Genomic DNA, 26513 nt, shown 5'->3' on the forward strand with positions numbered 1-26513 from the left:
ATAGAATCATGCTTCGTAACCTGAGGGTTGGGGCGGGGCATATCATTATAATTTTCTTTTAACCCTGGACATATTTGGTCTTACATCCCTTTCAATTTCGTTTGACTTAAGTAGTTTCGGTTTCATTTCGTTTAGAGGGTAAGGAATTCTTTAAAAGGCCAATATCATTCTCACAGGTTTTTTATTAAATATTTTTTTTATTTGACACTATTCAATCTCACAGTAGGTACAAGCTAAAGTCTGACCATGCTACCAAAACAAATTCGAAATATCTTTTATTCTCACAAATATTTCCAGTGTCATCCCTCGCGTGAAAATAAAAACAATTGTCAGAAAACCAAGGTTCTTTACTCAACACCATCACGTTACAAGCTACTGTTGAGAGCCTTGAAAAGGACACGGTTTGTTAAAAGCTACAATACTGTTGGTTCTTGTCATTTGTCATTGGTGATATATTTTGTTAAAAGCTACAACACTGTAGGTGCTTGTCATTCGTCATTGGTGATATACATGTATTTTGTTAAAAGCTATAGACAGGGTGAGAGTCCCTATCTCCACCAATACCACCAACACGAATTTTATTTAAGCCTTGCTAAATTTTTTTTATCGTGAGACAGTCTCTCTCTCTCTCTCTCTTTCTCTCTCGCTCTCTTCCTCAATCGTCAATATTTTCAGAAACCCACAAAATATATATAAATTTGTATTTGACTGAGAGTAACGAGAACCGAAACAATGAATGGATGTTTGGATGACTGGTGTCAGCCGAATATTTTCATTTATCGGGGGTTTTCTTGTTTGTGTTTTTTGTTGTTGTGGTTTTGGGGGTGTGAATTTGTTAAGTTCAGTGAGATCTTGCTCTGTGATATAATAGAGACAGATGGATGTATTTTATGTTCATTCACTGCCCTTTCCTCGTAAGGACAAGGTCTGCTAAGAGTCGCTCTCGACTAATTTCTTACAACATCTCGTGGATTGTCAACAACTTTATACTCATCGTAAGTTAGACTTCATTCTTCATTTCGTTTAGTTGATATTTTTTTTATTTTACAGATAGAAGTTATGAACTGTTATGTTGCAACAAAGGGATTTTGATTATTGTGTCGGAATAAAGAGCTCCTAGGTGGATTTCTCCAAATTGGCCGCTAGTACATTTAGACAAGATATGTCGTTTTTGCAATATTTTAACCTTATAGATGAAGTGCTAAATCGTGAAAGGAAATACATGATACGTCATTACAGACTGTTCTCCAAACTAAATTAAACCTATCGTCACAAATTAATAGAAACCGGCAATGTTTTCGAAAATTAATTAGCCTTTACTGGTTAAATGCTCCCTTTAAAAACTGTAATATATTCCAAATGATTCCTATTTTAAAGTTTTAACCATTTCCTTGTTTTTCTACTTCCCAGATGAGTCGCAGTGGTCGAAGTGGCAGTTCCTTCATGTCCGAAGGTAACAAGAAACAAGACGAGGTCGTCGTGAAGAACGTCGACATGGCAGAAGACTTGCAAGAAGAGGCCATTCAAGCAGCCCAGGACGCCATGACAAAGAGTAAAGTCGAGAAGGACGTCGCCGCTGCCATCAAGAAGAAGTTCGATGATGAACACCAACCGACTTGGCATTGCATCGTCGGCCGCAATTTCGGCAGCTACGTGACTCACGAGTCTAAGCACTTCATCTATTTCTACATCGGCCAAAAAGCGTTTCTGCTCTTCAAGTCTGGATAGAAATCAAACCCTGATCTTCAAGACTACGTTCTACAAACTCATATTTATCATCGAAACTTAGAAAGGTCTGAGAATCATGTGGAGTTTCAACGTCCATATAGCGACATCGATGTCAACATGGTTCTTAATGTCGGTACACGGTCATCGAGCTTCAGTTACATTCTAAGGCAGAATCGACCCTAGTGATGGTTAGATCAAACTAGTAAAACAAAACTGTAAATCATTTTCCAGTACAAATTTTCAGTCATTTCTATTTAAAGCTTGCAAACCATTGTGCAAAAGACGACGTTGCAAAGAGTTGATACCTTTTTTTTCTTTCGGAATGTAAAAGTAATATGTTTCTTTTTATTTCTGGAGAAGTTTATAAATAGGCCCTAATGTTAATTTGATGACGGTGTCATACGGTCTCCTTTAGTCTTTAAGCACTTTCAATTTGTTATATTGTGCGTGTGCGGGCAAGCACTGAATCCAATGACCGGGGTAATAGTATATTTGTAAAGCGCTTAGAAAAGCGCTATATAAAAATTAAATATTATTATTATTATTATTACTAGATCATTATTATAGCAAAATAGATTGTTGATGCTGTATGATCTGACATAGAAGTTTAAACATTTATTAAAAGAAGTATATCTCATGGTGCTCTTAAACATAATTCTTTATAGAGTGAAAAAGGAAATTCACAAATATATGTATAAAACATTTTCGTTGAAATAATTCTATCAAAGGTTTAAATAATCAGTAACCCAATATGTAAAGTAGATAATTATGTTCATGGTCATGATGAGTGAGTCTACATATAAGATGAATATGATGGTGAATAGATGAGTTTTACGTATTATCATAATAGCTATTATAAACTATAATTAAAACAATACCTATCACTATTGTTATTATTATTATTATTATTATTAATGCCATCATCTCAGTTTCATGTATGTATGAACATAATCAATTTAAAGTTGAACTGTCAAATTATCTTATTAATATGTTACGTAATTGATTTGTGCTAGGATGAAATATTTACGTCTTTTCTATCATGTCTATGACTGATTAGTTGATGCAATTGTCAAGTTAACTTTACATACCTGATTAAAATGAGAGTGTTTTCATACTTTAATAACGGAGTTAATAAATACCTGTATATTCAATTACAGAATGATTATGTGATTAGTTGATGGCTGAGAAATAGTCAATAGAGTGAATGATTTTAATGACTGCCTGATTGATTGATTGGTTGGTTGATTGATTGAATGAATGATTGGTTGATTGATTTGTGGGCTGATTTATTGGTTAGTTGGTTGATTGATTGATAGATTGATAAATTGATTGGTTAGTTGGTGATAGATTGATTGATTGAAATTTGAAGGCATGATTGGGGGGTTGATTGGTTAGTTAGTTGATTTGTTGGTTGATTGGTTGATTTGTTGATCGATTGGGTGGTTGGTTTGTTGGTTAGTTGTTGATTGATTGATAGATCGATAAATTGATTGGTTAGTTGGTGATATATTGATTGATTGGTAGCATGATTTCTTGGTTGATTGATTAGTTGATGTGTTGTCCGGTTTAATGAATTGGGTGGTTGGCTGGTTGGTTTGGGTTGATTAGTTAGATTGGTAGACTGAGTAATTGGTTGGTTAATTGATTGGTTGGTTGATTGGTTGATTTATTGGTTGATCGGTTAATAATTGGATTGATAAAGCATGGGTATAATCAATCATATATTAAAGCAAACGAATATTTTCTTCAATATAACAATCTTTCATAATCCCAGTCTGGTCTCAATTTATAATTCGAATGATATATTTCTGAGCTGAGATTGCATGTGCTAAGCATTTAGCTATTACTTTATAATCAGTATTCAAAACAGATAGCCCTAAGGGTCTCCAACTTTTTCAAAAATAAAGTGTATTTTTTCTTTGGAATTAGATTTATTACGGTGCTTCTTTGATCAAGAGACATTCTATCCCAATGAAATTAATAATTACAAGTTTTAAACAACAAGAAACCCAAATCTTAAAAAGAAAGAAAATTATGAAATTCACAAGTAAGCCCATCGATACCAGGTGTTTATTTTTTTCATAGTTTTAAGCATATTCAAACATTAGTTCAATGTTAACAAACTTTCACACTTTTCTTTAGTTTAATGACAGTTCAACATTCTGACAGTCTTAAGGTAAAATTTGTAAAAAATTAGCTGTTATGGGGTTATTGGAAGTATACATTTTTTTTATTATACTCTTTAGCTGTTTTTAGGGAATCTTTATTAGGCTCTTTAATTTGTGAATTTTCATCGTATATTTTTATAATTAATTCTAAATTTAAAAAAATAACGTGTATTTTTTCGCCATATTCAATCCAATTTCATTTCAGATTTAAGATAATTTATTGTCTGATTAGAAGAAATACAGAAATTCGTCCTCCATTGGGGAGTGACATATACACACAACATAAACAATATATAAATGCATTCGAGGATACAAAGAAAATACAACAATAATAATGATACTAATTATAGGAATATCAAAACTGACATATAAATTTCTGGATCCTATGAAAGCGCCATCAAATTTCTTTTTATATAAAATATCTAAATCTTTCCTACATGATTTTATTTTATTTAATAAAGATTCATTTAAAATTTCAGCGTAATCTGTTTCAACTTTGCTTAACTTTTCAACCGAATGTTTTCTAACAATTTTGTTGTCTCTGGTAGATCAATAAGATTTCGTCTTGATATTGATCTCATTTGACATTTTAGAAGATTCCAAAAGATGTTAGGATCGATATTTGAGAATAATATAGTCAATTTCTTTTGTACAATTTCGTTTCAATTCAAATTATGTTTTATCCTGCAAGAGTGATGTATTAAATGACAGAGCTTTAAAATAAAAACAGATTTCTCTTTTAAATGTAAGATCTCACTAGAGTTTGTCGAAACCCCCTAATTATTCACCTGCAACGTCCTAGATATTAAAAGACGAAGAAGAAGACAAACAGAATAAAATAAGAGAAAGAGAAAAGGGAAGGATATAAGTTTCTCATGTTATTAAATATTAAGTAATTTATTTTTCTACATTTGCTGTAACAACTTATAAATGATCTTAATGCAGAAAGTCCATTCAGTTAAAATGATAATGATATCCGTTATTACTTATGAAACAAAATTAAATGGAAATGACTTATTTGCTCCAAGTCGTTATTTATTATTTTGTGTATCGTAAATTTGGTCTTCTTGAATTTTTCCGGAAACTAAATTTTGTAGTAAAAAATAGTATTCTCACGATATACCTGTATTGGTTAACGACCATCTCACATAGTACGTTATAAGCTACCGAGTCGACTGAGAAACCGAAATGCTATTGATGGTAGAAATGGTGTTAAAATAAACCTGCCTTTCGCGTCAGCATTGTAAAGATATCAAGGTACCACGTTACAAGCTACGAATGACAGCACTTTTCATAAAAGATTCATTGATGGTTCGTTAAAAGCTACTGTTAGAGTAAATATGTTATAGATTCTACATTTATATCGATGGTGATGTTTTGTTAAAAGCTACGAGCGAATGACGAATTCTTTAGTCTATTCTCGGATGCTTTGTTTTAAACGTGCGGGTTATCAATTGTATATAATATATGTTATAATTGTGTATATGAATTTTATGGGCCCAAACTCAAAATCAGTGGTGATGATTTTTTTAAAGCTTCGTGTGAATTGTAGATTTCTTAGACTTATACACTCATAAACCCGATATTTTGTCAAAGAATACAGATGAATTGAGCTGGATTCATAGATTTTCAATGATATGAAAAATTGTTTGTTGAAAGCCTCGGGTAATAAACACTTAAAATTATCAGTGAGGGTAAGGAGGCAGGTTGATGGTAAGGGGCTGAGGAAGAGAAGGTGCAGCATAAGATCTGGGGGCGTTTGACAAAAATGTTCATCAGTGACAAATAACAGTTTTTGTTATAAGCTACTGAAATCCTTGCTTCTGATTGGTTATCAGCAGATTGTCACCAAGTTGTGTCATTTGTCTTTGAAAAAGGCTTTGAGAAACGGGCCTCTGATGCGAGATTGTGATAACAAGCACCACTACCAAACATCTTTTCAGCATCATTATCGGAATTAAATTAAGTTGCAAATAAAAAAAAACAATTGTAATTACTTCAGTTTACTTGCAAAATGGCTGTGTGAAAGATAAAGAGATATAATAAGGACCAGGATTTCCTGCCATACGTTCCTGTTCGATATTATATAGGACAATTATTCCTCTCGATTATATTCCCCGGAAAACTCCCGTTAAACTAACCCATGTGATAACCACTTTTGTGGACAATTACCCCTTGGACCATTACTCCCAAACTTAATAACCAGGTAATTGCATATGGGCACCACAGGTAATTCTAAGGAGTGCATGTCTTGGGATAATTGTCCTAGTGGCAGTTATTGAGTGATATTAAACCGGGGATAGCAGTCCGGGGTAGTGTCGTCCTCCAAAAACTATTCGTATTTATTAGTAACAAAGCAAACATTGCCATATTGGCACCTATGTAAGCCCAGAAAACACACACAATAATTTATCTTCTTTTTAGTCCTTGACTGAGAGCCAAGAGAAACGAAACACTGAAAGAATGTTTGGGTGACTGGGTGACCACAGCCGAATATTTTCACTTTGTTTATGTGCGTGTGTGGGTGGTTGTGTACGTGGGTGTGTGTGCGCGCGCGTGTGTGTACGTGTGTGTGTGTTTGGTTGTGGTCTGGTGAGGTCTTGCTCTGTAACATAAAAGAGACAGATGGATGCATTCGCAGCTCATTCTCTGCCCTTTACTCGTCAGGACAACGTCTGCTAAGAGTCGCTAACAATTGTTTCTTGCTCCATCTTTTGGATCATCAACAACTTTATATTCATCGTAAGTTAGACTTCATTCTTCATTACTTTTAGCTTATATGTACATTTAACCTACTTTAAAGATAGAATTTATGCATTATTTGTTTCAACAAAGGGCTTTTCTCAAAGAAGATCTAATTTTTTTTAGACGAGATGTCATTTTCGTAACATAAACCTGATGAATGACATGCTAACTACTTTTCCCCCTTTTTTTTCTCTACTTAGGTTGCAATTCTAAAAGCAATATATTATAGTAATGATTATATCTACAATTGTACTCCAACCTAAACCTATAGTTACAATAAAAAAAAATAAAACAAACCAACAATTTTTTCGAAAATGAATTACTGATTGCGCTCCCTTTAAAACTTTCATATATCTCAATTATGATTCATATTTAAAAGTTTTAACCATTTCCTTGTTTCTCCACTTCCCAGATGAGTCGCAGTGGTCGAGGTGGCACTTCCTTCATGTCCGAAGGCAGCAAGAAACAGGATGAAGTCGTCGTCAAGAACGTCGACATGGCCGAAGACTTGCAGGAAGATGCCATACAGGCAGCCCAGGACGCCATGACAAAGAGTACCGTCGAGAAGGACGTCGCCGCTGCCATCAAGAAGAGGTTCGACGAGGAACATGAACCGACTTGGCATTGCATCGTCGGCCGCAACTATGGCAGCTACGTGACGCACGAGTCTAAGCACTTCATCTATTTCTACATCGGCCAAAAAGCGTTTCTGCTCTTCAAGTCTGGATAGAAATCAAACCCTGATCTCCAAGACTACGTTCTAGAAACTCCTAACTATCATCGAAATTTAGATAGAGCTGAGAGTCATCGGGAAGTTCAACGTCCAATGCGACATCGATGTCAACATGGTTCTTAATGTCGGCACACGGTCATCAAATTTCAGTTGCAGTCGAAGTCAGAATCGACCCTAGTGATGGTTAGATCAAACTATAGTCGATACAACTGTAAATCATTTTCCAGTACTAATCTTCAGTCATTTATATTCAAAGTTTTCGAACCGTTGCCTCAAAAGGAGACATAACACTTTCTCCGTTGTGTAAAAGTAAGATATGATTTGTTTTACTCTGGAGGAGTTTATAAATAATGGTTATTTGATTGCGGTGTCATACATTTCCCTTTAGTCTTTAGGCACTTTCCATCTTTTACGTATCATTTACTAGACCATCACAGCAAAATGGCTTGTTGATGCTCTATGATCTGGCATAGAAGTTTAAACATTTATTTAAAGAAATATATATCATGGTGCTCTTAAAAATGATTCTTGAAAGAGTGAAAAAAGGAAATTCTCAAATATATGTATCTAAAAATTATCGTGGAAATAATTTGATAGAATGTTTACATAATCAGTAACCCTATCTGTAAAGTAAATATGTTCATTGTCATGATGAGTGAGTCCAATAAATTTAAGATGAATATGATGGTGTATTGATGACTTTTACATATAATTATAATAGCTATTATGTACTATTATTATCATTATTATTATTATTATTATTATTATTATTATTATTATTAATGCGATTAATATAAAAAAAAATCATCATCATCATCTCCGTTTCATGAATGAATGAACATAACTAACTTTGAAGTCAAACTGTTAAATTATCTTATTAATAATGTTACGTAGTTGGTTTGTGCTAGCATGAAGTATTTACGTCTTCTCTATCATGTCTGTTTAACACTTTGACTGATTAGTTGATGCAATTGTCAAGTTAACCTAATATACCTTATTAAAATGAAAATGTTTTCATACTTAAATAACCGAGTTATACCTGTATATTGAATAACAGATAATCTGATTAGTTGATGGCTGAGAATTAGTCAATGGAGTGAATGATTTTAATGGCCGTCTGATTGATTGGTTTGTTTGTTGGTTGATTGAATGATTGGTTGATTGATTGATTGGTTGACTTGTTGGCTTATTGATTTGTAGGCTGATTTATTGGTAGGTTGGTCCCTTTTTTGTTGGTATTAGTTAGTTGGTTGATTGGTTGGTTGGTTGGTTGGTTGGTTGGTTGGTTAGTTGGTTGATTGGGTGAAAGATTTTTTTCTGTTTTGGTTGATTCGTTGATTGATTGGTTAATTGGTTGATTGGTTGATTGGTTGATTGGTAGGGTTAGTTGGTTAGTTGGTTAGTTGGTTGATTGATTGATATACTGCTAGATTGATTGATTGGTTGATTGGTTGGGTGGTTGGTTAGTTGATCAGTTGATTGATTGATTGATAGATTGATTGACTAGTTGGTGATAGATTGTTCGATTGATAAATTGATTGATTAGTTGGGGTTGATTGATTGATAGATTGATACATTTAATTGATTATTTGGTGATAGATTGTAAGATTGATTGATTGATTGATTGATTGATAGACCGATTGGCTTGTTGGTTGGTTAGTTGTTGGTTGATTGATTGGTTGATTTGTTGATAGATTGATAAATTGATATGTTAGTTGGTGATAGATTGATAGATTGATTGATAGGATGCTTGGCTGGTTGGTTGGTTAGTCGGTTGATTTGTTGGTTGAATGATTAGTTTATTGATTGATCGGTTTAATTGATTGGGTGGTTGGCTGGTTGCTTTGGGTTGATTAGTTTGACTAGTTCATTGGGTGATTGGTTGGTTGAATGGTTAATTTATTGGTTGATCGGTTAATAAATTGATAGATACAAAATGTGTATAATCAATCATATCTAAAGGCGAACGAATATTTTCTCCAATATAACAATCTTTTATTAACCCAGTCTGGGACCCGTTTCAAAAAGTCTTTTTTCAATGACAAATATCAGTGACATATCTGCTGATAACTAATCAGAAGCAAGGATTTCAGTAGCTTATAACAACATCTATTATTTGTCACTAATGACACGTTTTGTGAAACACCCCAAGGTCTCAACTTAAAATTTCGGATGATACATTTCTGAGCCTATGTGCTCAGCATTAAGCTATTAATTTATAATCAGTTTTTAAAACAGATATGGGTCTCCAAAGGGGTCTTGATTTTTCTTTGGAATTAGATTTATTATGGTTCTTCTTTGATCAAGAGGCATTCTACCCCTATGCAATGAATAATTAAAAGTTTGTAATAATAAGACGCCCAAATCTTTAAAATATTATTTATACAACTCACAAGTAAACCAATCAATACCTGGGCCCCGTTGCACAAAATTTACGATTGGTGGTAACTTTGCCATCAATGGTAACTACCATGGAAACCTTGATTTTGATTGGCCTTGGATCCCTGTTACCATGGTAGTTGCCATTGATGGCAAAGTTACCATCAATGGTAAAAGTTGTATGCGACGGGGCCCACGTCTTTTATTATTTATCATATTTTTAAGCGTAAACAAACTTTCACACTTTTCTTCAGAGTTTAATGACAATTCAACATTCTGACAGTCTTTAGGTAAAATTTGTACAAATTTAGCTGTTTAAGGGTTATTGGAAGTATACATATTTTCATTTTTACTCTTTAGCTTTTTTAAAGGATATCTTTATTAGGCTGTTTAATTTGTCAATTTTCATCGTATATTTTTGTAATGATTTTTAAACTATGATTTATTTTTTTCTAAATTAAAAAAATAACGTGTATTTTTAATCCAATTTGATCTGGATCCTATAAAAGCACCATAATTTTTTTTTTAAATAAAATATCTAAATCTTTCCTAAATGATTTTATTTTATTTAATAAAGATTCATTTAAATTTTCAGCGTAATCCGATTCAAGCTTTGTTAAACTTTTCAACCAAATTTGTTCTAAGAATTTTGTTGTCTTTGAGAGATCAAGAAGATTGCGTCATGATATTGATCTCATTTGACATTAAAGAAAATCCCAAAAGGTGTTAGAATCAAATATTTGAGAATAATAAAGTCAATTTCTTTCAATTTCGTATCAATTTAACTTATGATTCATCCTGCAAGAGTGATGTATTAAATGACATAGCTTTAAAATCAAAACTGATTTCTCTTTTTAATGTAAGATGTCGCTAGAGTTTTTTTAGAAACCCCCTAATTCATTCGCAACGTCCTAGATATTAAAAGACTTAGTAGAAGAAATAAAAAAAAAAGAGAAAGACAAAAGGGAAAAGGGAAGGACATAAGTTTTTCATGTTATTAAATCATTTATTTTTCTACATTTGCTATAACAACTTTTAAATGAGTTTATGCAGAAAGTTCATTAAGTTAAATTATAATGATATCCGTTCTAAATTGTGAAACATAGCTAAATTAAAATGACTTATTTGCTCCAAGTCATTATTTCTGTATTCTGTGTATCGTACTTTTGGTCTTCTTGAATTTTTCAGAAAATTCAATTTTGGAGTGGGAAAAAAATTCTCACGATACACATGTGTTAGTTAACGCCCACCACCAGAATACGTTATAAGCTACCGAGTCTACTGAAATACCGAAATGCAAATGGTGTTAAAACAAACCAGCCTTTCGCGTCAGCATTGTCAGGATATCAAGGTTCTTTATTCATTACATCGTGTTACAAGCTACGAATGACAGGTACCTTTCATAGACGATTCATTGACGGTTCGTTAAAAGCTACGGTTGAGAGTACATTTTATAGACTCTACATTTATAACGATGATGATGTTTTGTTAAAAGCTACGAGCAAATGGCGAATTCTTTAGTCTATTCACTGATGCTTTGTTTTAAATGTGCGGGTTATCAATTGTATGAATAATTTATGTTATAATTGTGTATATGAATGTTATGGCCCCACACTCAAATCAGTGGTGATGATTTTTAAAAGCTTTGTGTGAATTTTAGATTTCTTAGACTTATACAAAGGCATAAACCCGATTATATTAATTGAAAATTTATAGACTTTACACTACCATGATGATATTAATTTTTTTAAATTAAAAGCCTCGGGTATATGAATACTTAATAGAATGACGTTTTAACATTTTGTCAGTATTCATTATATTCTTATTCATTAGTAACAACGTAAACATTGCAATATTGACACCTATGTAAGTCCAGAAAATACACAAAATAATTTATCTTCTTTTTAGTCCTTGACTGAGAGCCAAGAGAAACGAAACACTGAAAGGATGTTTGAGTGACTGGGTGACCACAGCCGAATATTTTCACTTTGTTTATGTGCGTGTGTGGGTGTGCATGTACGTGTGTGTGTGTGTGTGCGCGCGCGCGTGTGTGTGTGTGTTTGGTTGTGAGTGTGGTGAGGTCTTGCTCTATGACATAAAAGAGACAGATGGATGCATTCGCAGATCATTCTCTGCCCTTTACTCGTCAATACAACGTCTGCTAAGAGCCGCAGCTCACGATTGTCTCGTGCTACATCTCGTGGATCATTAACAACTCTATATTCATCGTAAGTTAGACTTCATTCTTTATTACTTTTAGTTTGTAATTATATACATGTACTTACTTTAAAGATAGAAAGTTTGTTTTGTTATGTTGCAACAAAGGGCTTTTGATTTTTGTGTTGGAATAAAAAAAAATCTGCACAGTTGTGGATTTCTCCAACACGATCACAAACACATTTAGACGAGATGTCGTTTTCGTAACATAAACGTGATAAGTGACGCTGCGTGCTAAGTCTTTTTCCCCTTTTTTGTAGATTATATCGAGAATTGTACTCCAACCTAAACCTATGGTTACAATAAAATAAATTTTTAAAAAACGGCAATGTTTTCGAAAATGAATTACTGATTATGCTCCCTTTAAAACTTTCATAATAATATATCCCAAAATATTTCACATCGTTATGATTCATGTTGTGTAGTTTTAACCCTTTCCTTGTTTTTCCACTTTCCAGATGAGTCGCAGTGGTCGTGGTGGCACTTCCTTCATGTCCGAAGGCAGCAAGAAACAGGATGAAGTCGTCGTCAAGAACGTCGACATGGCAGAAGACTTGCAGGAAGATGCCATTCAGGCAGCCCAGGACGCCATGACAAAGAGTACCGTCGAGAAGGACGTCGCCGCTGCCATCAAGAAGAGGTTCGACGAGGAACATGAACCGACTTGGCATTGCATCGTCGGCCGCAACTTCGGCAGCTACGTGACGCACGAGTCTAAGCACTTCATCTATTTCTACATCGGCCAAAAAGCGTTTCTGCTCTTCAAATCTGGATAGAAATCAAACCCTGATCTTCAAGACTACGTTTTACAGACTCCTTATTATCATCGAAATGTAGATAGAGCTGAGAATCATCGGGAAGTTCAACGTCCAATGCGACATCGATGTCAACATGGTTCTTAATGTCGGCACACGGTCATCGGAGCTTCAGTTGCAGACCAATTCAGAATCGACCCAGTGATGGTTAGATCAAACTAGTCATTATAGCTGTAAATCGTTTTTCAGTACTAACTTTCAGTCATTTCTATCAAATTTTTCGAACCATTGTCCAAAAAGACGACATTACCAAAGATTTAATACTTTTTTCTCTTCGGAATGTAAAAGTAATATGTTTCCTTTTAACTCCAGAGTTAATAATAGTAATCTGATGGCGGTGTTATACGATCTCCTTTAGTCTTCAAGCACTTTTTTCATTCGTTATATTGTACTAGATCATTATAATAGCTAAATATATATATTGTTGAGGCTGTATGATCCGGCATAGAAGTTTAATAATTATTTAAAGAAGTATATCTCATGGTGCTCTTTTATTTATTTTTCCTAAAGCAGTGCAGAAGAGGAAATTCACAAATATATACATATTTCAAAAAGATATCGTCGAAATAGTTCTATCGAAGGTCTACATAATTAGTAACCACATCTGTAAAGTAGATATGTTCACGGCCATGATGAGTGAGTCTACACTTAAGATGAATATAATGGTGAATCGATGAGTTTGACGTATTATAATAGCTATTACATGTACTATAATTATCACAATATCTATCATTATTATTGTTATTATTATTTTTATTGTCATTATTATTCTTCTTATTCTCCTTATTATTATCATTATTATCATTATTACTATTAGCTTCATTAATATCATCATTATAATGATTTTTCTTATTCTAATTATTAACTTATTCTTATTATTACTGTCGACGCTATTATTACTATTAATATCCTCATCAACACCGTTTCATGAATGTAATGAACATAATCACTTTTAAGTTGACATGTTAAAATATCTTGTTAATATAGGTTACGTAATTGATTTGTGCTTGCATGAAGTATTCACGTCTTCTCTATCATATATATTCAACACGTTGACAGATTAGTTGTTTCAATTGTCAAGTTAAGTTTATATACCTTATTAAAATGGTATTTCTTTATACCTTAATGACGGAGTTGATTTTTACCTGTATATTGAATTATAGATGATCTGATTGGTTGATGGCTGAGAAATAGTCAACAGAGTAAATGATTATAATGACCGACTGATTGATTGAGTGCTGGTTAGTTGATTGATTGATTGGCTGATTGATTGGCTGATTGAATGGGTGGTTGATTGGTTGGTTGGTTGGTTGTTTGGTTTGTTGGTTGGTTAGTTAGTTGGCTGTTTGCTTGGTTCGTTGTTTGAATGGTTTCATTGATTGGTTGATTAGTTGATTCATTGGTTGATTGAATGGTTGGTTGATTAGTTGATTGGTTGAGTGGTTGATTAAGTGATTGATTGGTTGTTTGGTTGGTTGGTTGATTGGTTGATTGATTGATTGGTTGATTAGTTGATTAGTTGATTCATTGGTTGTTTGGTCGGTTGGTTGATTAGTTGATTGGTTGATTGGTTGATTGAGTGATTGAATGGTTGTTTGGTTGGTTGGTTGGTTGATTGGTTGATTGATAGGTTGTTTGGTTGGTTGGTTGATTAGTTGATTGGTTGATTGGTTGATTGAGTAATTGATTGGTTGTATGGTTGGTTCGTTGATTGATTGGTTGATTGATTGGTTGTTTGGCTGGTTGGTTGATTAGTGTTGTTGATTGGTTGATTGATTGTTTGGATCGATGATTGGTTGGTTGGTTGGTTTATTGGTTGGTTAGTCAGTTGGCTGATTGCTTGGTTCGTTGTTTGATTGGTTTCATTGATTGGTTGATTAGTCAGTTGGCTGATTGCTTGGTTCGTTGTTTGATTGGTTTCATTGATTGGTTGATTAGTTGATTCATTGGTTGTTTGGTTGGTTGATTGGTTGATTGAGTGATTGATTGGTTGTTTGGTTGGTTGGTTGGTTGATTGATTGATTGATTGATTGGTTGTTTGGTTGGTTGGTTGATTAGTTGATTAGTTGATTGGTTGATTGAGTGATTGATTGGTTGTTTGGTTGGTTGGTTGGTTGATTGATCGGTTGTTTGGCTGGTTCGTTGATTAGTTGATTGGTTGATTGATTGTTTGGGTCGATGAGATTGGTTGGTTGGTTGGTTGGTTGATTGATTTATTGGTTGGTTGGGTCGATGATCGGTTGGTTCGTTGGTTGATTAGTTGATTGATTGGTTGTTTGGTTGGTTGATTGATTGGTTGTTTGGCTGGTTGGTTGATTATTTGATTGGTTGATTGATTTTTTGGGTCGATGATTGGTTGGTTGGTTAGTTGATTAGTTGATTGATTGGTTGTTTCGTTGGTTGGTTGATTGATTGGTTGGATGGGTGATTGATTGATTGATTAGATGGATGGGTGATTGATTGATTGATTGATTGATTGGTTGGATGGGTGATTGATTAATTGATTGGTTGTTTGGTTGGTTGGTTGATTGATTGATTGATTTGTTGGTTGGGTCGATGATTGTTTAGTTGGTTAGTTGATTGATTGGTTGATTGATTGATTGATATCATTGATTGATTGGTTGGGTCGATGATTGGTTGGTTGGTTAGTTGATTAGTTGATTGATTGTTTTTTTAGTTGGTTGATTGATTGATTGATTGATTGATTGGTTGGGTCGATGATTGGTTGGTTGGTTAGTTGATTAGTTGATTGATTGATGGGTTCATTGGATCATTGGCTGGTTGGCTGAGAGGTTGGTTAGTTGATTGGTTGGTTGATTTGTTCGATTCGTCAATTGGTTGCGTGAGTAGGTGAGTCTGAATTTGTAGCATGATTTGTTCGTTTGATTGAATGAGAAATTATGTTGAGAAGGATGAATAAGTATGAGTAATTAAATATCACGGACGGAGGGAGATCTTTACCAGAAATGCCTTTGGTTGTTTGGTTGATCGATTGATTGATTGATGATTGATCGATTGATCCTTTAAGTGAATGATTGAGATGAAACCAGTGGTTCGTTAATGGATGGGTTCGATGTTTGCTCTATTGATCAATATAATGATATGGCTTTAAAGAAAAACGGATTGATTATTAGAATGTAAGATGTCACTAGAGTTTGTCGAAAACCCCTAATTTATCCCAGATAAAGGATAAAATAGAATACGGACAGAATACAAAAAAAAGAAAAGGAGATAATGGGTCACGTTATTAAGCAATTTATCTTTCTACATGTGCATAATTAAGCGCAAGTTCATTATGTTAAAATGATAATGATATCCTTTCTATCTTACGAAACTTAATTAAAAAGAAATGACTTATTTGCTCCAAGCCGTTTTTAATTTTTTCATAAATATATCGTGATTTTGGAGTTTTGGTCTTCTTGAATTTTCCAGAAAATTAAATACTGGAGTGGTAAGAAAAAAATTCTCACGATACACATGGGTTAGTTAACGCCCATCACACAAACTTTGTTATAAGCTACCGAGTCGACTGAAATACCGATATGCAAATGGTGTTAAAACAAACCAGCCTTTCGCGTCAGCATTGTCAAGATGTCAAGGTTCTTTATTCATTACATCGTGTTACAAGCTACGAATGACAGGTACCTTTCATAGGCGATTCATTGACGGTTTGTTAAAAGCTACGGTGAAAGAGTAAATTTTATAGACTCTATAACGATGGTGATGTTTTGTTAAAAGCTACGAGGAAATCGTAGTCTTTGTTTTTAATGTGCGGGTTATCAATTGTATATGTTATAATTGTATATATGAATTTCATAGCCCCACACTAAAACAAATGGTGATGCTTTTTTTAAAGCTTTCGAGTGCATTGTAGATTGTGTAGACTTACATAAACACAGTGTTATTTTGTTTAAGAATACGGGTGAGTGGAAGTTTTCATAGACTATATGCAACAGTGATGAAATGAAATATTATTTGTTAAAAGCTGGGATGAATAAAACCAATTAATATAATGAGTGATATCTTGCTACAAAGTGATGATGATGACGATGAAGAAGATGATGATAGTAATAATAATAATAACACAAATAATAGCTACGTATATATTGCTCACATAATCCATTCGAAAGGAATTCTGAAGGTTCCTACGAAGTATGCATTTAATATGATGATGGTAATGATGATGGAAATTATGGTGATGATGATGATGATGACAATGACGATGTTTGTACTGATAAGGATGATTATGATGAGGAGGAGGAGGATGAGAAGGAGGAAGAGAAGGTTAATGATGATGGTAAGGTGCTGAGGAAGAGAAGGTGCATGATAAAAGGAACTGATACGTGATTATGATAATAAGCACTACTATCAAACATCTTTTCAACATCGTTATCGGAGTAAAATTATGTTTGAAATAAGTAACACCCAATGGAAACTTTAATTTACTCCTTAACTGTATGAAAGATATAAGAGGTATAATAAGGACCCCCGAAAGCTATGTCACACAGTACAGTACTGTTCAGTAAAAGCACAATTGATATTACTCCTAGATTATATTCCCCGAACTACCCCCGTTAAACTATACCTCTTGGAAAACCACTTCTTTGGACAATTACCCCTTGGACCATTGCCCCCTCCCTCCTCCCAATTTAATAATCCCCTACCTAAGCCATTGTCTATGAGTTCCTCAGTATGTTGTACTTGTTCAGGAATATCTTGGGATTATTGTCCTATAGAGGCAGTTATTTAGGGATAGTTGTCCGGACGGGTAGTCCGGGTTAATTTTCCAGGAGGAAGTGGTCCGGGGGTAGTCGTCCCCATACTCATCAGTTTGAAAGCAAATATGTTTGACAGGCAACGATTCTGTGTGCAACCATGGATACCGTGTTAAGATCAACAATGTCACAGCGGCCTCTTTTGCATATGAAAAGAAGGCGATTATATCAATTTTTGTTTTGTTATTTGATCTTGCAGTTATGAAATGGTGGTATGAGAAAAAAGATTCGTTAGTCAAATCACATCAAATATTTCATTTCATCAATCTCGGTTGGGTTTATCCAGGAACCTCCATCAACCACAGTTTGGTCCTCGTTTCTCGATTTGACTTCACAAGCAAATTACAATCGCTATCGTAAGTCGATCTTTTCTGATTATATAGTTGTGCCTAAGTTTTATATTCATGTACAGCATCGGTGGAGAGCCAGTGCAATTCGTTTGAATCGAATAGGTTAAAGTTGTATGTTTAATACTAATTTAAATCTACCTTCTAATATGTGCTTTATCGAAAAGGGAATTTCATCATACATTATTAACATTTAAACAAAAATTAAGTGAGATGTTCAATAAGCATGAATAATTGTTTTAATCATCATTATTTTGTTTGGCACCATGTGTTGTAATCCTTACAAATTAACATCATAGAACAACGTGGGGTTCAAGGTATGTTTGTAAACAATCATGGACAAATATAAGACTAAGAACGTTTATACTGACAATGTTGTTTTCTGTGGAAAGAAGAAATTAAGCCATATTTGCAAGGGTAAATTTGCTGTAATATGTCACTCATTCAAGAAGAAACAATTGTTAGTTTATAATTATGCATGATGAACTTATTACAGGAGCTCGGTCTAATTAGGTTCCAGGTCGTACTTTGTTTTCTGAAGACGTCCTGACAGAATAAGATTAATGTATCATTTAATCTGTATCTAAATGAGAAGAGAAGAAAGAGAGAAAGAAAAAGAAAGAATTCAAAAGACTCTGATATTTCCGTATATCTTCTTCCATTACTTTTGTATCCAGATGTTGCTAGGAAAGGCAGGTAAAAAGGAGAGGAAGATTGTCATTAAGAATGCCGATATGTCTGACGAAATGCAAGAATATGTGCAGCAGCTCGCCGGGGACGCCTTCGAAAAGTTCACCGTCGAGAAGGACATCGCTTCGTACATCAAGAAAGATTTCGACAGGGAATACAATCCGACATGGCACTGCATCGTCGGGAGAAAATTTGGAAGCTACGTGACGCACGAGACCAAGCACTTTGTCTACCTGTACGTGGACCAGGTTTCAGTGCTCCTCTTTAAATCGGGATAGATACGAAGCTAGTACTCCTCTTCAAATCGGGGTAGATGTGGAGCTCTATTAAAATTCAATATCCTCCTGGAAATAAACTGACAAGCACGAGCTTAAATTTGGACCGGTATTTTCGATGCAGCGGCCTAATCTACAATTATCTTTCTCGATCAACTGGATCTCTATCCAAACGAAATACAGACGAGCCCCCCCCCCCCTTTTTTTTTTGGGGGGGGGGCTTTTTCCCCCACTCCCTCCTTCCCTAGAAAACATTTGAGCATGGTGACTACAACGGAAAACAGTGGACCTGTCCAGTTATGGGGACGTCAATGACATCATCACACAATCATGTATAGCACAGGATTAAGTTTTAAAGTAGTTAATTCCAATTTTGTACTGTAATAGAACTATTTTTAAAGTCAGGTAATGACACCTTTTGTATAAATATCTGCACCTGGTAATTCATAAAATGTGTTCTGGAGATGTATATGTGGATGCGCGTATTTAACGTATTTCTGTAAATTGTCATCAACATTGTTATTTTCCACCTTCAAAATAATTATTCATTATGTAACGGTTTCTTACTTTAAAACTAAATTTGCACTAAAACATGCAGTTTCATTTGTTAATTTGTCAACACAAAATGTCTTCTAAAGACATGTTATGTGATTTCATTTAATTTAAATAAAGTAGCTGTCAATCGTAAATTTCATCCCTATATTCCCTCCCTCAAATTTATGTTTTTATCTTTTTCTTCTGACAACATTTTGTTTCAATTTGATGGTGTTAGTATTTAGACATTTTACTTACAGACATTTAATGAATCAAGAGAAAGTACTTTGGGTTTGTTTGCTTATGTATGTCGGATTATAATATTTGCAAGATTAAATTTATATGATATTATAACATGCTCATAAAGTGATTTTATAGCTGCATAATTGCCTGACTTGTTGATTGATTGAGTGATTGATTGATTGATTGATTGATTGATTGATTGATTGATTGATTGATTGAGTGAGTGAGTGATTGGTTGGATGAATGATTGATTGATGGATTGGTGGATTGATTGATTAGTTGGTTAATTAATTGATTATTTGATTGATTGATTGACTGATTGATTGATTGGTTGGTTGCTTGATTGGTTGATTGATTGGGTGAGTGAGTGAGTGAGTGATTGGTTGGTTGAGTGGTTGATTGATTGATTGAATGATTTAGTGATTGATTGGCTTATTGATTTATTGATTGATTGATTGGTTGGTTGCTTGATTGGTTGATTGATTGGGTGAGTGAGTGAGTGAGTGAGTGAGTGATTGGTTGAATGGTTGATTGATTGATTGAATGATTGAGTGATTGATTGGCTTATTGATTGATTGATTGATTGATTGGTTGGTTGCTTGATTGGTTGATTGAGTGGGTGAGTGATTGATTGAGTGAGTGATTGGTTGGTTGAGTGGTCGATTGATTGATTGATTGATTGATTTTACTCAATTATACCGAGAGGAGAGACCCGAAAGTTACAGTGACTCAGTTCTCTTTCCGACTCTGAAATACAATTTGTTTTTTGTTTTTTTCAATCAAAATAATTTGTGAAATGATGACAAACGGTAAACGTAATACAACAGAAAAAAGAAAAGAGAGAAAGAACAATTAGTGTTTGTATTATTCAAGTTGTATCTTAGTTTCTTTTGGGCAAAGTAGAGGCGTGTGAAACACGTTTTATCTACTTTTCTGCCAATTTTCTCAGACAATGGGAATTATTTTCCAGGTGAGTAAACGGGGGCGACGTCAGACAACCACCAAAAGTCAAGCCATGTAGTAGTGAGCTAGACGCGGGTGTGAGGCTGGCCTTGTGAATGAGGGAGGTGTCTTGGCCGCAAGCCGTGGGAACACTCGAAAAACCAATTCTCTTTTCTTTTCTTTCAACCTTTTCTTCCACCCACTGTTGTGTGAAATTCTCAAAAGCTTTTGTTATGTTTCATGAAGGTCGTATACAACAGATGAAAGAGAAAAAGAAATATTTTCAGTGCAACGTCAGAGTAGAAGTAGTGACTTCTGAGGATGTCTTTATCATTCATTTGAGCTAGAAGTTGTTCTGATCCAGAGTAGTTTTTTTAATATTCACCTAGCAAGACACAGCTTCGCCATCCATTCAGGTAAAAAACGATTTTATAATCATTTTTATTTTCATTGAACTACTTACATTTCCTCTTACCATCTATATACACTATGCACAAAGTGAGGTAGAGTGAAAAACGGATAAGTCGAGACAACTTTGTGAACATATTTTAATCGATACATCCAGTGAAAAAGAACACAGATTCGATAGTAATTGCAGATAGATTTGCAATAGTAAATCATAAGAAGGAGGGCTTCGTATTAATAATAAAAGTACAAGATTTAAATACTGTATGTTACTTGACCTTATTGCTGAGAGAACGGTAGAAAACATATTTTACACATATACCTGTGCAATTATTATAACGAATTCTATTCGTTGAACACTATTATCCTTGACTAATGTGAGCAAACAACTCGCAAATCATATTCTTCTGGTTGATATGATCTGTATAATAACACCTTTTTTGTTTACAGGATGTCGAAAACCAGTCAATCAACGTATAGTTTCTCAACCAGTGCGAAAACCAGCGGTGGTGGAGGTTTCATGAGCAAAACACCGGTAAGTCCTCATGATATGGATTTCTTTTTGGTAAATGTGATATTAAGTCTGTTGAGAACCATAAGGGCTTTACCGTTTGTACGTTTACATAGAGTTAAGGCCCTTCTGGTTCTCAACGGAATGTATAATTATGCACAGGTTGGATGTATATTGTATTAAAAAAACAACGAAATACAGATGCTTTTAGATGTATTTGTATTCATTTATTTTGGGTGGATTATGTATTGGGGCTATTTGTGTATCGGAAAACTAAGCATAAAACTTATAACAGTTTTAGCATAATAATGATAACATTGTAGCATTATACCATCTATCAGTATCGTGTTTGTAAGGGGGAGTTTGTACTAATTGAATATTGGTAATTTAATCAATAGTATTTTTTGCCTATAAATTATTTTTTTAAACTCTTTAAAAAAATTATGTTCAAGGGTAGCAATCTTTAGACCCTATCAATAGGTCAATGCATTCAAATATCCCTTAATTGTTTGAACTTATTATTTCATACATTTATAATTGAATAGATCTGGGTCCTTTTTAATAAGAGAGGTAGTATTCAGAAAAAATGTAATGGAGGTTTATATTGAAAGACAGAGATATGATAGATTGATATATTCCCTTATCAATCTTCCCCTTCTCATCAAGCTGATCGGTACATCGTCACCATTATCATCGTCAACGTCATCGTCAAAGTCGAAGAAGGACAAAGAACCCATCATCAAAAATGTGGATATGACCGAAGACATGCAAGAACGGGCCCTCGACCTCGGAATGGAAGCCTATGAGAAGTTCAACACTGAGAAGGATCGCGGTGCCTACATCAAAAAGGCTTTCGACGTCGAGTTCGACACCACGTGGCACGTCGTGGTCGGAAAGCATTTCGCCAGTTTCGTCACGCACGAATCGAAGTGTTTCATCTATTTCTACATCGGTCCGATGGCCTTCTTGATCTGGAAGTCAGGTTGAGTAGTTTTCGTCCATCCGTTGCCAGATGTTTGTCCTGTATGTATTTAAAACTTCGGACTATCTTTCGACCCGGTATAGTATAGTTCTTGTACCATCTGCATCTTTTTAAAATCTTATTTGTTTTTAGAGACAAATAGTTTCAAAACCTATGTACTATGTTGTACTTACTATGTTTCAAACCTTTTCCATCTCTCCAACATCATAGTTATATTTAGAGATATTCTTAATTATCTGTGTTATGTATTGATTACTATGTTTCGAACCCAAATATTATAGTTCTCGTAGCATTTACATATCTTTTTGTATCATTTGTTTAAAATGACTTATCTTACAATCCATGTACTATGTCCTATATACTTTGTTTCGACCTTGTGTCGTGTTTGTACCATCTGCACCTCTCCGATATCATAATCAGTTTAACAGATATTTTCAAAAACTGTGTTTCGAACCAGTATAGTCATAATATAGTTCTTGTAATATCGTTAGAGATGTAGTTCTACACCTATACAGTCATCATAAATATGTGTGTTATACTGTTTCGACCGAATTATTATTTTCATACTTTCTATAGCTAACTTCTCAATTACTTTATTTATTTGTTTTGTTTTTGTTTATTTTTTCTTCTGCATATTTATCTTCAAATTTCTGTTGTAGTTTTCGCACTATGTACCCTGGTACCATGGTGCACCTTTTCAATAGTATATTAATAGTTATTTTCGACAAAACTAATGATAATATTGGGACAACCTGTATTAATATTTTAAGTAACAGTAGATCGAAAAAATTGTGTATCCAAGAAATCCTTCAAAATGATTAATTAAAAATATTAATCATTCTACACTACCGAATGTCTTTCTGAGTTTATTTTAGATGATGTTATTATAAATATAATTATAAGATAAAATTCGTTAAAGTGGATGAAGTGTTTCGATTGGAAAATGCATCCGATGAGGAATATTTGTTAGTATCGAGACGAGAAGTTGTTTACATTTCAATGGTGCTGATTTGTATTGTTAGTTCTAACAAAAATTATATCAACTTTGTTATTTTTAAAATTATATATTACAACATCTAAGAAGTATTTTATATAGTTTAGCATCACACCATATGAAAAGGTTATTTTCATATTCTTCCTTTCGTCTTTTGTGTTTCTTTTGTCGATCAACAGGATTTATTTATTTTGTTGATTCGTTCTCTTTTTTAACACTCACTCATCTGCAATTCATAAAAAAATTGTAAATTCGCTACCTCTTCATTTGTTTTTCAAATGATTCAGTATTTCTTAGAATTTTTACTTGTAGTGTGTTATCTTTTCAATAATCTACTAGATTTTCAATTCATAAATCTCCTTTTTTATTTCATTAGTCTGTTTTTCTCCTCTGTATGATTCTCATTTTTTCCATTAATTTATTATTCCATTCATCGATTTATTATGTTATTCACTTTATTGATTCTTCTCTTCATTTACTCTGCATTCTTAAAAGACAATTTGTTAATTTTCATATGTTCTTTCTCAAAGTCATTAACTTTCCTTCATTAATTGATTTCTTGTCATTCGTTCGTTTTTGTTTCATCTTTCTCTCATTCTGTTATCATTCTTTTATCATTTTAGTGTTATTCATTTAGTTATCATATACTAGATTCATCAAGCCGTTTTCTTTCTCTTTCATCATTTCTTTCATTCATTAATTAATTAATTCTTTTGTTTATCGACTTATTCTTTCTTTACTTTCTTAGTTTTTACAATCTTAACTAATTTCTATCACCTGTTATGTAATAATTCATTCTCATCATCTCATCATTTAAATTAATTAATTTTATCAATTATCCTTTATTCTGTCATTAATTATATTCATTTCTTCCATCCTTTGAATTTATCCTTCAAATTTCTTATTTCTTTTCATATTTTCATCCCTTTTCATTCTTTATTCAACCATCTTTTTTTCGTTCACCTATCTCTTTCTACCACATATTGTCTTTCTTATTTCCTCATCCAAAGATTGTTATGTCATCCTCTGGATATTTTTTTTGTATTTCATCAGTTATGTATGATGTTTAAATGTGACCTTATATTTGTCATTTATAACGGTCGGTCCTCTTTAAATCTGTGAAAGGCTTCGCGCTTTTCATAATCCAGTCATGTGAAAATGAGTAGGAAAATAACAAAGATGTATATAGCTATCTGAAGTTTAACTAAAGTATAAATAGAACACTGCTTCAAGTATATACACTTGCTTATAAAAAAAGAAAAAGAAGAGTTTTGATACTTTGAAACAAGTTACGATTGTCCATGATAGTACTATGAAACACTGTATATTATCGATTTTGTCAACTCGGTTATTTATTCAAGATATTACTTCTATTTACGATGTACCTCATTCAGCCAGTCATTTCAATTTTGTTTAATTGTCATGTAAAGAACTGTGCGCCCTCCACTGACCCCTTTCATGTTTTTAATGTCAAACCCGTGCTGTTTTGTCCACTAATAATATTTGAAAAAGCTACAAGTAAAACCCGTTTTTTTTTTTGTCTTTAAAAATCTGATTTTGTTAACTCGAGAATCGGAGAGGCTACAGTGTTGACGGATTGGCAAAATATGGGGCGTCAGTTATCTATTGTGATGATGGCGATGCTAATGATGATGATGATGATGATGATGATGGCGATGCTAATGATGATGATGATGATGATGATGATAATGATGATGGGGATGCTAATGATGATGATGATGATGATGATGATGATAATGATGATGGGGATGCTAATGATGATGATGATGATGATGATGATGATAATGATGATGGGGATGCTAATGATGATGATGATGATGATGATGATGATAATGATGATGGGGATGCTAATGATGATGATGATGATGATGATGATGATGATGATAATGATGATGGGGATGCTAATGATGATGATGATGATGATGATGATAATGATGATGGGGATGCTAATGATGATGATGATGATGATGATGATAATGATGATGGGGATGCTAATGATGATGATGAGGATGATGATGATGATGATGATGATAATGATGATGGGGATGCTAATGATGATGATGATGATGATGATGATAATGATGATGGGGATGCTAATGATGATGATGATGATGATGATGATGATAATGATGATGATGATGATGATGACGTTGGTAGTAATGGTGGTGGAGGTGATTTAGATGGTGAAATGAATGTATAGTGACAGTATCAAAAGCAATAGGGATAAACAAGAAACTGCTAATGATGTTGATGATGACGATGACGATGATGATCGCCGTAATGATGATGATGGTGGTGATAGTGATGATGATGATGATGATGATGGTGATGATGGTAGTGATGGAGATGATGATGATGATGATGATGATGATGATGCTGAGGATGTCAATGATGATGCTAATGATGATAATCACGTGGCGGCGGTGATGACGATGATGATGATGATGACGATGATGATGATGATCGCCGTAATATATAAGGATGATGGTAGTGATGGAGATGATGATGATGATGATGATGCCAATGATGATAATCATGTGGCGGTGGTGATGATGATGATGATGATGAGGATGATGACGTTGGTAGTAATGGTGGTGGTGGTGATTTAGATGGTAAAAATGAATGTATAGTGACAGTATCAAGAAATTGCTAATGATGTCGATGATGACGATGGCGATGATGATCGCCGTAATGATGATGATGATGGTGGTGATGGAGATGATGATGATGATGACGATGATGATGATGATGATGGTGGTGGTAATGATGATGATGAGAATGATGATAATGGTGATGGTGATGGTGATAATGATTATGATCATAATGATAGTGATAGTATCAAAAGCTATAGTTATAATGGTGATGATGAATAACGGTGATGATAATGGTGGCAATGATGATGATGATTATCATAATGATAGTGAAAGTATCAAAAACATTAGTGATAACAGTAACAAGAAATCGCTAATGATATTGATGATAATTGTGATGATGATGATGATAATGGTG

General features: G+C 33.8%; 5 protein-coding genes across 5 annotated transcripts; all 5 read left to right on the forward strand.

Annotated features, from left to right (window-relative positions):
• Nucleotides 1-708: 708 nt before the first annotated feature.
• LOC100890986 (dynein light chain 1, cytoplasmic-like) lies at nucleotides 709-2200 on the forward strand. Its single transcript, XM_011676286.2, has 2 exons — nucleotides 709-995; nucleotides 1411-2200. The coding sequence occupies exons 1-2, from the start codon at nucleotides 882-884 to the stop codon at nucleotides 1726-1728; spliced, it is 432 nt and encodes a 143-aa protein (XP_011674588.2). The 5' UTR covers nucleotides 709-881; the 3' UTR covers nucleotides 1729-2200.
• Nucleotides 2201-6533: 4333 nt separating this feature from the next.
• On the forward strand, nucleotides 6534-8105 carry LOC590683 (dynein light chain 1, cytoplasmic). Its single transcript, XM_003726054.3, has 2 exons — nucleotides 6534-6638; nucleotides 7054-8105. Exon 2 carries the CDS (start codon nucleotides 7054-7056, stop codon nucleotides 7369-7371), a length of 318 nt encoding a protein of 105 aa, XP_003726102.1. The 5' UTR covers nucleotides 6534-6638; the 3' UTR covers nucleotides 7372-8105.
• A 3790-nt stretch (nucleotides 8106-11895) lies between these two features.
• Nucleotides 11896-13549, forward strand: LOC590697 (dynein light chain 1, cytoplasmic). The gene is made up of 2 exons (XM_011676285.2): nucleotides 11896-11981; nucleotides 12429-13549. Exon 2 carries the CDS (start codon nucleotides 12429-12431, stop codon nucleotides 12744-12746), a length of 318 nt encoding a protein of 105 aa, XP_011674587.1. The 5' UTR covers nucleotides 11896-11981; the 3' UTR covers nucleotides 12747-13549.
• Nucleotides 13550-18589: 5040 nt separating this feature from the next.
• On the forward strand, nucleotides 18590-19055 carry LOC590716 (dynein light chain 1, cytoplasmic-like). Its single transcript, XM_030995598.1, has one exon. It carries the CDS (start codon nucleotides 18642-18644, stop codon nucleotides 18873-18875), a length of 234 nt encoding a protein of 77 aa, XP_030851458.1. The 5' UTR covers nucleotides 18590-18641; the 3' UTR covers nucleotides 18876-19055.
• Nucleotides 19056-20923: 1868 nt separating this feature from the next.
• On the forward strand, nucleotides 20924-22627 carry LOC590737 (dynein light chain 2, cytoplasmic). Its single transcript, XM_790331.5, has 3 exons — nucleotides 20924-21007; nucleotides 21447-21531; nucleotides 22174-22627. Exons 2-3 carry the CDS (start codon nucleotides 21448-21450, stop codon nucleotides 22492-22494), a joined length of 405 nt encoding a protein of 134 aa, XP_795424.1. The 5' UTR covers nucleotides 20924-21007; nucleotide 21447; the 3' UTR covers nucleotides 22495-22627.
• Nucleotides 22628-26513: the final 3886 nt, after the last annotated feature.

Source organism: Strongylocentrotus purpuratus, unplaced genomic scaffold (assembly GCF_000002235.5).
Source record: "Strongylocentrotus purpuratus isolate Spur 01 unplaced genomic scaffold, Spur_5.0 spur5_scaffold_3, whole genome shotgun sequence".
In the NCBI taxonomy this organism is placed as follows: Eukaryota; Metazoa; Echinodermata; class Echinoidea; order Camarodonta; family Strongylocentrotidae; genus Strongylocentrotus; species Strongylocentrotus purpuratus.